General features: G+C 38.9%; 1 protein-coding gene across 1 annotated transcript in view; it reads right to left on the bottom strand.

Moving 5' to 3' along the window:
- LOC127105560 (glyceraldehyde-3-phosphate dehydrogenase GAPCP1, chloroplastic) overlaps positions 1–13,388 on the bottom strand; it is a 36,015-nt gene extending 22,627 nt beyond the window's left edge. The window contains exon 1 of the mRNA XM_051042750.1: positions 13,121–13,388. Coding sequence (XP_050898707.1) covers positions 13,121–13,388 — 268 coding nt within the window. The remainder of the gene's footprint in view (positions 1–13,120) is intronic.
- Positions 13,389–14,435: the final 1,047 nt, after the last annotated feature.

Raw genomic sequence — 14,435 nt, 5'->3', positions numbered from 1 at the left:
GGGAAAAGTGCCTGAAAACTCTATTGAGTAAAAGGGTAAGCCGCTTCAAGACTTAGTCAATATGGGAAAATCACGTCGAGATTCGAAAAATCTCTCCAAGATCAGCTAGGCAGGGGCAAAATAACTTCAAGGCTCATATTGGGACAAACCACCTCAAGAGCACAAGAAATCAACCGCTCCAAGAGATGGTTAATCCGGGGAATACAGTTTCAAGATGATGGGGAGAGTCATATCGAGATCTTCCAATGACAAGACTGCTTCATAATTTGTGACTAGGATAATCCATGCAGATACCCAACAGACTAGGGCAAGACTGACTATGAAAGAATAAGTTATCTCTCTTTTGCAAGGCAAACGAAAAGGTGTGGTAACAACTGTTGAGCCTAAAGAAGGTGTCATAGAATCATGTCTTTATCACCCTTATCCTAGCCTTAAATCTCCCACCTCCTTCCATATGAGCATCTGGTTAACCATTGCACAAATCATCACCGTACATTAATCATGTCGCTTCACTCATGCATATCATTCATCTAGCATAGCATGAAGCCTTGCAAAATAAACAAGAGAAGCCAAAGACCAATCCTCATCGGCATCCCTAAAAGCACAATCCTTATTCGTATCTTTCAAAATCCCAATCTTTATTGGCATCTCGCAAAGCCTAATCCATATTGGCACCTTTAAATCTCAGTTCTTATTGGTACATTTAATGCCAAATTTTTCTTGGCATCTCCCTGAAAGCCCAATTTTGGTTGGCACCTCTATCAAAGCCCAATCTTTATTGGCATATCTCCAAATTCCAATCGTATTTGGTGTAAGAACAAAGTTGGTTCTATAATATATCTCTAAGATTTTGATGATAACAAAGGATGAAACCAAAAATGGAACTCTAACGAAAAATTTTCTTAGTGTGCAGGACTCTGAACATACACGCAGGATTCTGACCATACATCAGATACAAAATCACATCAGATACAAAGTATTAGATGATCAAATGCCACTCAGAAAGGAATACATCCAGAAGGCTCTAATTCTGATCAACGCAGATACCAGCGTAATAGTAAGAAGTCAGAAGCTCCGACAAAAGACTACTGGATTCAGACTCTGACACTTAACAAGTCTAGAGAACTGAGAAGCTCTGATGAAGTCATACATAATCATCCTTTGAAGAACAAACTATGGTATATCTAGACTCTGACGCAGACTCACCAGTCCAGAACGCGTAACTGAAAAGAAATCTCATTATGGAAAGAAAGTATTTAAAGAAAGGAATGATGAGACAGACAAAATGGTTTTAGAAAGAAACAACAGAAGTAATGACATTAATTATTCTTCAATGACCAAGATTTTGTCATCACTCCAACGGTCCTTCGCAACGACTATTTAAAGGATGGATTACTCTCTAGAGAAACACACCTAAGACACACAGAAACATCTTTCATTCTCTCTCTTTTTTCACGAGTTGCTGCTCTTACGTGAAAAGCTTTTGCACTCATATTTTTCTGTAATACCTGCTTGCTGCTAGAAGCACTTTACATTACAATTTACTTTTGCTTAAACGATTTCCTCAAGTGACTCTGCGCAGTCTTAATACTTGAGAGGGCTAAGAGATCATTCTCTTAGACGATTGGTTGTGTAATCTTTCAAGATTAGTGGATTAAGTCCTTTTTGAAGGCGAAATCACCTTGGCCGGGTGGACTGGAGTAGCTTTGATTTTCAAGCGAACCAGTATAAAGTTATGTGTGTGTTTTTATTTGCTTAAAAGATTTTATTTCCAAAACAATTCAAACCCCCCTTTCTTGTTTTTCTCAACCTTCAGTTGGTATCAGAGCTTCGGCTCTGTTATTGATTTTCTAATCAAACACTTAACAGTGTAGAGAGATCCAGCGTGAGAAAAACTATGGCCAACACCAATGAAAGAGATAGTTACAACGCTAAACCTCCAATCTTTGATGGAGAGAAATTTGATTATTGGAAAGACAGAATTGAAAGTTTCTTTCTAGGCTACGACACTGATCTCTAGGATATTGTCACAATTGGCTACACACCACCTGTGACAGAAGCTGGAGTTGCTATTCCCAAAAGCAAAATGTCAGATGATTAGAAGCGTGAATTAAAGAACCATCACAAAGCCAGAATGATACTACTCAATGCCATTTCCTACAATGAATATGAAAAGATCACCAATAGGGAAACAACTAAAGAAATACTTGACTCCCTGAGGATGACTCACGAAGGAAATTCTCAAGTCAAAGAAACAAAGGCTCTGGCTCTAATCCAGAAATATGAAGCCTTCAAAATGGAGGACGATGAAGCTGTAGAGGTAATGTTTTCTAGATTTTAAACTTTAATTGCATGACTCAAAGTGCTAGATAAAGGATATACAACTGCGGATCATGTCAAAAAGATTGTTAGAAGCTTGCCAAAGAAATGGAGACCTATGGTCACAGCTTTAAAGCTATCAAAAGATCTGAACAGTATCAGCCTTGAGGAACTCGTCAGTTCACTCAAAAGCCACGAGATATAACTGGAGGAAGATGAACCTCAAAAGAAGATCAAATTTGTAGCACTAAAGTCCAGATCCGAAAGACGCAAACCAGATAGAAACAAAGCCTTCCAGGCTGAAGAAGAAGACATTGATGACTCTGAAAAGGAAGACTCTGACGACGAAGAAAATTTATCCCTTTTAACCAGAAGAGTAAAACAACTCTGGAGAAAAGGGAATAATAATTTCAGAAGACCAAGACCCAAGGGAGATCGATCAGAATCAACTTCCAGAGGTAAATCTAACAAAGATATAACATGTTATGAATGTAAGGAAACAGGTCATTACAGAAATGAATGTCCCAAGTTGAAGAAAGAAAGCTCTAGAAGAGAAAATTTCAAGAAAAGTTCCTTCAGAACCAAAAAGGGACTGATGGCCACCTGGGATGACAGTGGATCTAATTCCTCAGAATCAGACTCTGATGAACAGGCAAATGTTGCACTTATGACTACCACCTCCAGGAATACATCAGATGGAGAACCTGAATCTGAAGAGGTATTTTCTGATCTTTCTTGCTCTGACCTCGAATCATTCCTTTCTGAAACTCTAAACTCATATCAGAAACTTAAACAAAAATTTAAAGTTGTAAAAGAGGTTCTTGAAGAAACCATCGAAGAATGTGGTAAACTTGAGATAACAGTTTCAGATCTAAAAGATGAAAATCGAATTTTGACATTAGAAAGAGATTCCACAAATAAACAATGTTTAAAACTTGAATAAGCGTTATCTCAAGCTCCACAAACTTCAAACACAGTAACTTATGAATATGAAAAATATTTTCAAAAGTTTCTGAAGAATGGGATAGAGAGAAGCAGAATGGCATCCATGATTTATGGGGTTAGTCAGAATAATAGAAGAGGAATTGGGTATGACCCTAGTGAAGATAAATCTTCCACTAATGATAAACCTAAATCTCCGTTTTCTTATCACTACACACATATACAAGCACAATGTTTTGATAATGCCAGAAAACCCATGGTTTTAAGAAACTCTAAAACTAATCACAAAGGACCCAAAAGATTATGGGTACCAAAGGATAAGATTGTTTATGTTGCAGATATCTTATGCAGCAGAGTTAAGACGCCAGTCATGGTACCTGGACTCTGGATGCTCGCGACACATGACGGGAAGAAAGTATATGTTCCAAAGCTTGGAACTTAAAGATGTTGGCTTCGTAGGTTTTAGAGGAAATCAGAAAGGAAGGATCAGAGGATTCGGAACTATTAGTAATGGTACTCTTCCCTCTATATATGATGTTCTCTATGTAGAAGGATTAATGCATAACCTGTTATCAATAAGTCAATTAAGTGATAACGGCTATGATGTAATCTTCAATCAAAAAACATGTAAAGCAATTAATCAGAACAATGGAACAGTCCTATTCACTGGCAAGAGGAAAAACAATATTTACAAAATAAATCTTTCAGACTTAAAAGAACAAAATGTAAAATGTTTGATGTTTGTTCATGAAGAGCAATGGATATAGCATAAACGCTTGGGCCACATTAGCATGAGAAAACTATCTCAGCTAAATAAACTTGAGTTAGTCAGAGGTCTACCCAAGCTGAAGTTTTCTTCATATGCTCTATGTGAAGCATGTCAGAAAGGAAAATTTACAAAATCATCTTTTAAAAAGAAAAATATTGTTTCCACCTCTAAGCCTCTGGAACTTCTTCACATTGATCTGTTTGGTCCTATTAAAACAACATCAGTCAATGGAAAGAAATATGGACTAGTTATTGTTGATGATTTTAGTCGCTGGACATGGGTAAAATTCCTAAAACACAAGAGTGAGTCTCACTCTGTATTCACTAGCTTCTGTTCCAAAGTGCAAAACGAATTTGACTCTAAAACCATCAGAGTCAGAAGTGATCATGGTGGAGAATTTGAAAATAAATTTTTTGAGGAACTATTTGATTCTAATGGAATATCCCATGATTTCTCCTATCGTAGAACTCCACAACAAAATGGAGTTGTAGAAAGGAAGAATAGGACACTCCAAGAGATGGCCAGAACCATGATCAATGAAACAAATGTGGCTAAGCACTTTTTGGCTGAAGCAGTAAATACAGTGTGTTATATTCAAAATGGAATCTCTATAAGACCTATTCTGGAGAAGACTCCCTATGAACTGTGTAAGGGAAGAAAACCCAACATTTCTTATTTTCATCCTTTCGGATGCTCTTGCTTTATTCTGAATACTAAAGAACATTTGAACAAGTTTGATTCAAAAGCACAAAAAGGTATTATGTTAGGATACTCAAAATGCTCTAAAGGCTACAGAGTATACAACACAAAAACCAAAATTGTGGAAGAATCAATTCATGTTAGATTTAATGATAAGCTTGACCCTGAAAAGTCAAAGCTAGTTGAGAAACTTGCAGATCTGGAGATTACTCTTGCAGGTTCTGACGAAAATACCAAAGCACTAGAAGTATCTGATAAACAAAGTCTAGATGGTACGAAAGCCCCAGCTATCCAAAAGAAATCAAGAAGTCACCCCAACATCTTTGAAGATTTGATTTTGGGAAACAAGGATGAACCTATCCGAACTAGGTCAACATTCAAGGTACCTGAAGAAATTCCTCTAGGACTAGTATCTCTGATTGAGCCTACTTCCTGTGATGAGGCACTTCAAGACAATGACTGGGTTCTAGCCATGCAAGAAGAGCTAGATCAATTCTCAAAGAATGACGTCTGGGATCTTGTTCCTAAGCCCAAAGGCACTCACATTATTGGAACCAGATGGGTGTTCAGAAACAAACTGAAAGAAAGAGGCGAAGTTGTTAGAAATAAAGCTCAACTGGTGGCACAAGGGTACAGTCAACAAGAAGGCATTCACTACAACGAAACCTTTGCCCCAATCGCCAGGTTAGAATCTATTCGCTTACTTGTTTCATTTGCTGTAAATCACTCAATCAAACTATATCAAATGGATGTCAAGAGTGCATTTCTTAATGGCTATATATCAGAAGAAGTGTATGTCAATCAACCTCCAGGTTTTGAAAACGCAAATTGTCCAGAACATGTTTTTAAACTTAAGAAATCATTGTACGGTTTAAAACAAGCTCCTAGAGCTTGGTATGAAAGACTAAGCAATTTTCTTCTGGAACATGACTTTATTAGAGGAAAAGTTGACTCTACACTCTTCTTTAAAAACATTAGTAATGACCTCAAGATATGCCAGATATATGTTGATGACATCATTTTTGGTTCAGCTAGCCCTTATGTATGTCAAGAATTTTCTGAGCTAATGCAGGCAGAATTTGAAATGAGCTTAATGCAAGAACGAAAGTTCTTTCTAGGAATTCAAATCAATCAAGCTTCAGAAGCCACCTATGTTCATCAAAGTAAATACATTAAAGACATTCTGAAGAAATTCGAAATGGCGGAATGCAAACCTGCTAAGACACCTATGCACCCAACTTGCATTCTGGAAAAAGAAGAAGTTAGCCAGAAGGTTTGTCAAAAGCTCTATCGTGGTATGATAGGCTCCCTTCTCTATCTGACTGCTACACGTCCTGATATTCTGTTTAGTGTATGTCTCTGTGCCAGATTCCAATCAGATCCTAGAGAATATCATTTAACATTTGTTAAAAGAATACTCAGGTATCTGAAAGGAACCCCTAACATGGGCCTGATGTATGAGAAAACATCAGAGTATAGACTTTCTGGTTACTGTGATGCAGATTACGCAGGGGACAGAATGGAACGTAAAAGTACATTTGGGAACTGTCAGCTCTTGGGAAAGAATTTGATATCTTGGGGCAGCAAAAGGCAATCAACCATAGCTCTGTCCACTGCAGAAGCAGAATATATTTCAGCATCACTTTGCACTACACAGATGCTCTGGATGAAGAATCAACTAGAAGATCTTCAAATCTTTGAGAGTAACATTCCTATCTTCTGTGACAATACTATTGCCATCTATTTAAGTAAGAATCCTATTTTGCATTCCAGAGCTAAGCACATAGAAATAAAACATCATTTCACTAGAGACTATGTTCAGAAAGGGGTAGTCACTTTAAAGTTTATTGATACAAATGTTAGGGACCAATTAGTACTACTTTTTATATCATTTTATTGGTCCCTTTTACCAAGTTTTGATGTAATTACACACTTTTTATACTTATTAATTCGTATAAATGCAATTACGTTTAATTTATTTTGTTTTGAATAGTTATTTCACATTTCTATTAGTTTTGTAGAATTTTTGGATGAGAAAGCTTTGGATTGCAGCATCATAATTTGGAAGATTTTGGATGAAGCTTGCAAAGCAAGGAAACTGAGGCAGCTTCAGTTCGCCCCACGAACAAAGTTCGCCCCGCGAACTGAATGAGACAACATCAGTTCGCCCCGCGAACCCTGCGAATCCAGCAATCTGATTTTTGGGTCAAAAGTGTTGTTTTGAAGGCCAGCTGGTTTTGCCATTTTGGTGTTTGCCTTGGAATAGCTTTTCTGCTTTGGATGAGAATGACCAATTAGGGAAATGTCAACCCTTTTTGTAAAGAAAAATACATTATTCTAGGGCATTCATTCACTATTATTCACATTGATATTGAGAGATTTTGTAAGAGAGAAAAACAGAGTTTTTCTTCTTTAACTTTCTGCTTTGAACAATGATGATGAGGAGCTAAATCCCCTTTTGTCAAGATTGGAGGTAGTAGCTATTCTCATATGTTTATGTATTCCATTTGATTTATATATATGATAAAGATTGTTGATGTATTGAATATTGTTTTTGCCCTAAGTTGAAAACCAGATTTGAGTAGTTGTCGAGAGAGATTATTTGAGTCTTGACATAAAACAGATTTTCAAGTAGTGAATAAGTTGTAGAGATAGATTTATTCATTACTCTTCTTTGGTATTAAACATTAAAGATTGCTATATTGATAGTTAGGTGGAGAGATCGTCTAAGGATCAATATAATGAGTATCACAATATCATTTAGACATAAATGACTTTGAGAGGATACTTGAACATCATCAATAATCTTAAATCTATATAGTTATCATAAGGAAGCTTAAACATTTGAAATAGTGAACTCCAATCTTGCCAAATTTTTCCATTAGATTAAAACCATTTTACTGTTTTTAGTGACATTTACTCACAAGATAACTTTCCAACCAAAACAACCTTGTTACTCTCTAAACTTACAACATTTGGATTATAGAACGGCGGTAATATCAACCAATCTCTGTGGATACGATATAAAAATATTTGCCGAAATTATACTTTTCAACAAATGGGCGCCGTTGCCGGGGATTGGTGTCGATATTACAAGCATTGCAATAATTCTTTGTTTTAAGTTGTGTTACTTTTATTGTTATCCCTCTTTTGTTTCACTTGGTTTGTTAGTTTTGTAGATTCTAGTGCATGCGAGGAAAAGCAACCGAGGAGCAACTTCAATTCGATCCTGAAATTGAAAGAACACTTCGGAAGCTCAATAGCAAAACACGAAGAAGAAGGAAACTAGCCGAAGAGAGGAACCGGAGAGAAGAAGCATCTACTTTCGCACTTGTTCCAATCGAAGAAGTGGTTGTAGAGGCTTGTGACGGAAACATGGCGGATGACAATCGTACCGAAATGTCCGCTAATAGTCCAAGAAGAAATGCTCAATTTGCCCGTGAAGGAAGAAATACGGAGATGAAGACCGGAATCCTCCAACTTCTCTATGCAAATCCATTCACCGGAATGGATCATGAAGATCCGTATACCCATCTCATCAAATTCTATGAGATTGCGGGTTCTACGGGAATAGACGAAGCGGGTGAAGAAACATTATTCAAGAGGATGTTCCCACACTCCTTAGTGGGAAAGGCAAAAGAGTGGTACCTTGATCAAGAATCAAGAGTGATGACGAATTGGAATTTGTTAGAAGAAAAGTTCTTAGAAAGATATTTCCCTCAATCCCGATTCATGGAAGCCAAAACGGCTATTGCAGTATTCACTCAAGGAAGCAACGAGTCTTTAAATGAGGCTTGGGAAAGATTCAAGTCAATGTTGAGAAAATGCAAGGGTCATGGTTTTGATGAGCTCACTCAAATCCATATTTTTCTAAATGGGCTCCAATCAACTCACAGAACACTTTTGGATACTACCGCGGGTGCCTCTCTTATGTCAAAGAATGCGGAAGAAGCTAAAGTCATTATTGACCGGATGGCACTCAATGATCGTCAAAGTCAACATGACCGTAGTCCTTCACAACGTAAACCGGGAGTTCTTGAGTTAAATACCAATGACGCCATTCTTGCTCAAAATAAGCTACTCTCTCAACAAGTGGAGTTGCTTACTCAACAAATGGCCAAGCTTCCACAACAAATGAAGGAAATTCAAGGTTCTCAAGTTCGACATCAAGTAGCATGTTGCGAATTATGTCAAGGAGATCATCCTACTGGTTTCTGCCCTCCACTAGAAGAAGTGAGTTATGTGAACAATCAAAATCAAGGCTATCAAAGGAACAATCAAGGTTATCAACCATCAAGGTTCAACAACCAGAATTTTCAGCAACAAAGTCCTTATCAACACCCAAATTCTCAAGGACAACAATCGCAAGGAGGAAATTCAACGCTAGAAGACACTCTCCAACAATTCATGCAAACCTCCATGGCAAATCAGAAGAGCACCGAGGCAGCAATCAAGAATTTGGAGAATCAAGTAGGTCAGCTTGCAAAACAATTGTCGGAACAAACTGCAGGATCCTCTTTCTCCGCTAACACTCAACCCAATCCAAAGGAGCATTGTAAAGCAATTTTTACTAGAAGCGGTAAAGAGTTGACAAGTAAAAAAAGTGAGGAGATTACAGTTGAGAATGATATGGATGCTATGCTGGAAAATGAGTATGTGGCTTGTGGAAAGAAGAAAGTGGCAGAAACTGCTCAGTTCGCGCCGCGATCTCCCTTCGCGCCGCGAAAACAGCAGAACCAGCAATTGATGGAAGAGCAGCAGTGTGAAGCGGAAATGAATAAGGAAATCGAACCAAGGAAGAAGAAGAAAGGAGAGAAAGGAGTGAAGGTCAGCCCAGTTCAACATTTACCATATCCGCACGCACCATCAAAGAAGGATAATGCTAGACACTATGCACGGTTTATGGACATATTCAAACAACTTCAAATCAATATTCCATTTGCCGATGCATTAGAGCGAATGCCGCGGTATGCAAAGTTCATGAAGGATATTCTCACAAAGAAAAGAAGACATGTGGAAGACGAAACCATATTGCTTGATGCACGGTGTAGTGCCATCATCCAAAAGACTCTCCCAAGGAAAGAATCCGATCCGGGCCGAGTCGTTTTACCGGTAACTATTGGAGACACCTACATGGGTAATGGCTTGATTGACTTGGGATCTAGCATCAATTTAATTCCCCTATCCATTGTCAAAAGATTGGGAAATATTGAGATCAAATCTACAAGGATGACTTTACAACTAGCTGATAAGTCTACCACTTCACCATATGGAATTGCTCAAGACATGTTAGTGAAGGTGGACAAATTCTTGTTTCCGGTAGATTTTGTGATAGTAGACATGGATGAGGATCGTGATGTTCCTATAATTCTTGGAAGACCATTCATGAAAACGGCCCGAATGATGATTTATATTGATGATGGACTAATGAAAGTGAGGGTGCAATATGAAGAGGTAGCCTTCAATCTTTTTGAAGCCAAAAAGCATTTCAATGGTAAGTGTGACTCCTTCCGAATCGATGCCACCAAAGAGGGACTAGTTGATATCGCAGACCAGGTTCATCTTTCTAATCCATCAGAGAAATCTCTTATCGGAGTCTACAAAGTTTTGACCAAAAACGAAGGCTTGGATATGACAAAGGAAGTGGAAGAGCCAAAACTAGAGCCAAATTTGAAGTATTCGTTCCTTGGTGATGACTGCACTAAACCGGTGGTCGTTAGTAATACATTGTCCACAAAAGAGGAGAATCGATTGATGTGAGTGCTAAAAAAGAAGGAAGTTGTCAACTTAGTAGAGGTCGGGATGATTTGTGTTAGACTATGGCACGGATCTAGAAGGGGGGTTGAATAGATCCCAATTAAAAACTTGAGTCGGCGCCACCAATTTAAAAGAAAATTGGTTTTAAAAATTGTTTTAAGTGCGGAAGCAACCGAGGAAAATTTTAGTCTAAAACGAACCGTTATTGGAAAACCGGATATGCGTTAAGCTAATGGATTAGAGATAAAATGAAATACTAATTACTACACTATTTGCACACTCAATTGATATATTTCACTAACTAGCAAGCCTAGTTCCAATGATACAAAATACCAGATAAAACTGAGTGTAAACTTAAGACAACTTTGGCTTATGCAAATTCACAAACACTTTGTGTGCATAAACACTCCAAGTGATATTTGAGTTGAGTAAGTAATTCAATTTAGCCTAGTACAATATATTATTGTACTTAGTATTCAAACAGCAGTTTTAATCTCTTACTCAACTTGTATCAACGTTTGGTGAAAATTGCTTAAACTAAAATCACTTAAATTTTAAGCTGAAAAACAGATTATGCAGAAAATTAAAGAAGACAGAGATTTGATGAGGCAGTTCCCCCGCCATCCTCGCTTCGGGGTACGTCTGCCCTCAATTCTAAAAATAGAATTGAGATGATTAATTAGATATCACCTGTGAGATTTAATCGTTTATACAAGGATTGCAAAGTATGTAAACAACAAAACTTCCAATGTGTTGAATGATACTTCTTATCCTTGCTCCTTGATTCAAGATGAATCAAGACCTTTGATCGTTGATGCTAGACCTCCGATTCCAGCCCCTTTGTTGAAGAATCTTCCGTTCTTCAAACCCTCGGCCCGGCTGATCTCAAACACAAACGAATCAAACCCGAATCCTTCACAACACAAACACCGAATCCGCTACTAAACTGATGAAGACATTCTCTTATCAGTCACCTTCGCTCAGCTGAATGTTAATGAAGCAATTCGTCCAAAAACCCCCAAACACAAACCCGTATTGGAGGACAAAACCCTAATGGTTTTATTCAAGAAAGAAACTGCCACAAGCTTCAACCCGAACTGGATTCTTCGATCACAGCTTCGAACCTTATCACCTTTAATCGATCACGAACGACATCAAAAGTAATTGTGTGCAGTTGATGTGTTGTGAAATGTTAAAGATGAAAATGATGAGTCTTGGACACCTTTTTCACTCTTTCTTGTTTCCTTGAACACTTGAACTCAAATTAGCAAATGTTGGTTAATAAAAGTGTTTTAACTTCTATATATAGTAACAGACAAAACCAATTAAAAATAACAGAATTTCAAACATGGAAAATAACTCAGAAAACTGAGTTTACGCGCGAGCGGTCGACCATAGGTCGGCGTGCGCTGAGCCGTGAGTGATGCGCCGACCCCTATGGTCGACCCATTGTTCCATGCGCTGAGCCAGGATAGCATCATTATGCTAAGCACTGACTTATGGTCGACTCAAAGGAGTTTTACGCTGACCCGTGAGGTATGCGCCGACCCTTATGGTCGACGCAAGGCATCATGCGCTGACCATCTTCAGTTGGGCTGAGCTTCGCGCTGACCCGTGAGCTTTGAGCTGACCCCTATGGTCGACTCAAAGCCTTCAAATCTGCATAAGACTGTGTTTTATGATTTTCATGCATTTCGTCATGATTACACTTTGTCCACATATGTTTTTGATCATTATAATAGATTTAGACAAACGTAGAAAAGGATATGGTGGATGATGTGTTTCATTTGTTTGTAGACGTGCATGATGGTCTTTTGTCATCATCGAAACTTGCGATCGTATGTTGTCTGACTCTTTGTCTTTACATACTCCCCCTTTTTGATGATGACAACCTGTATAATTCAGCATGACGAACAGCATGTGATATTGACACATTTTCCACATTCCCCCTTTCTTTTGTAATCTAAGGCTATCTGCAGAAAGCTACTGTTAGTTGTGGGCATTTTTGTCTGCCTGCTTTGTGCACCTTTCTCCCCCTTTGACAACATCAAAAAGAGAGACAAAGTGATTTTTCAAGATATCAAGGAAATTTCACAGGAAATAACATAAACAGATAATAGTAACACACCAATGTCATTTCTGAGCAATAGTCATTTATAAGGAAAACAAGTAAAACATAGAGATACATTCAAAATGACAGTCAAACTACATAATGCATGTGAATGTCTATGTCCTAGTGGCGGTGTCCTGGATGATAACAAATTCCCGGGTTTTTGTAAGGGTCAGCCAGAGATGATAGGTATTCGGTGACACCGTTCAGATGCTTGAGACTCTCGTCGATTGACTTTTCTTGAAGTTCAAATGAAGCCGAAAAGGTTGCAAACCGGTCATTCATGCTTGTAGAGAAGGAGTCGAGACGCGCATTTTGGGCTTGAATTTGCTCGTTGATATGAGCATAGCGCTCATCTTGAGCTTGCATGAAGGACTGTTGAGCTATCTGCATATTATGCATCATATCCAACAGTTCTGAAGAATCAGCTTGTTGTGGAGGGGACGGAGGAGATTCTTCCTCATCTTGGTAATATGGCTGGTAAAATTGACGCTGAGTTGACCAGCCCTTGTGTTTCCATTCACCCCAGCCACCCCAGCGTGGAGCATCTTCTTCATTTGAATGCGACTGCTGAGCCCAAGCGGAGTCCGAGTAGTCTTGAGTGTCAACGGGTGGAGGATCATCATCTCCACCATTGTGATCCACATCGTGCCTGACTTCTTCTTCTTCATTTTCTTCTTCATCTTCTTGGTCTTCGCTTTCGTCACTATCATCATCTGCAGGAATATTTGCTCTCCGAATAAACTTATACATCCTCCGCTCATTGCACCAGAGATATCCCATCATAGACATGGTTTTTGTACTGAACTCTTTGTCAGATGAGATGGAAGTATACTTGAAAGACGGATGATGAACGTTAGCTGCAGTCAGGACCTCCTGAATGAAAGATCCGTAGGCAAGCGTCGTTCCTCGTCCGGAGTCACGTAGCCCAAACATTCTACTGGCAATGTAGTATGGCCAGTTGATTTTTATCTTATTTTTCAGAATGTAAATCAGATGAACCTCGGCCGGTTCGACTCTGGAGAGGCCTCCCTTCTTTGGGCGCAGGATTCGTGAGACAACCCACTGAAGGATCCTTTCTCCGGCTTTCAGCTTGCCGGCAGTGACAGTTCGTGGGAACGCGTCACTGTTCACAAACTGATCAGTATAGGGTCGTCTCAGCATGTCATTCAATGCATTTTTAAACTCATAGCCAGCTACGTGGTGAGTGTCAGTGACCTCAGGTAGAGGGTTTCCATCATCATCAACAGACATATCAAAATATTGGTTCCAGATATTTGATTTAAGCGGTACCTTTGTCGGACCAATTCTAGAGTGAAACTTGTGCCCGTGAAAGTTGTCATGAAGGCCAGCATAGAACACGCGAACAAGGTCTTCACTGTATTTGGAATTACATTCCAAGAAGTTGATAAAGCCCTGATGCTGCAGTAGAGCCAGGACTTCAGGAAGATGCATGCGTTCAGCGGTAAGTTTGTAGAACGCATGTTGTTGCACAACGCCTCTTTTGCTGATGTCTCTGTTGAAGACTTCGACGCGAGCGGGTGGAACGAGTGATACAGCAGATATGGGTAGAGATGCGGCGGATGATTCTCGGGATCTCTTGCCGGAAGGTCTGCGTGATGTGGTAGCCATTTGAGCAAGTTTGAAACGGAGTGTTTGGGTATAGAGAGAAGGTTTAAGAAGGGTTTTGAGAGTGATTCTGCTAGATAGAGGGTTCTCCCAATTTATAGTGGAAAGGTTAGGGTTTTGGGAAGATGGAAGATCAAAGAACAATAGCCACTAGGAGATGCAAGTTACAAAGTAGTGGGTAGTTTGAAAGGTGATGGAATGTAAATGCAC

The sequence above is a fragment of the Lathyrus oleraceus genome, chromosome 1, assembly GCF_024323335.1.
Source record: "Lathyrus oleraceus cultivar Zhongwan6 chromosome 1, CAAS_Psat_ZW6_1.0, whole genome shotgun sequence".
Lineage (NCBI taxonomy): Eukaryota > Viridiplantae > Streptophyta > Magnoliopsida > Fabales > Fabaceae > Lathyrus > Lathyrus oleraceus.
Note: the sequence above shows the minus strand (reverse complement) of the source record. Positions and strands in the feature narration are given on the sequence as shown.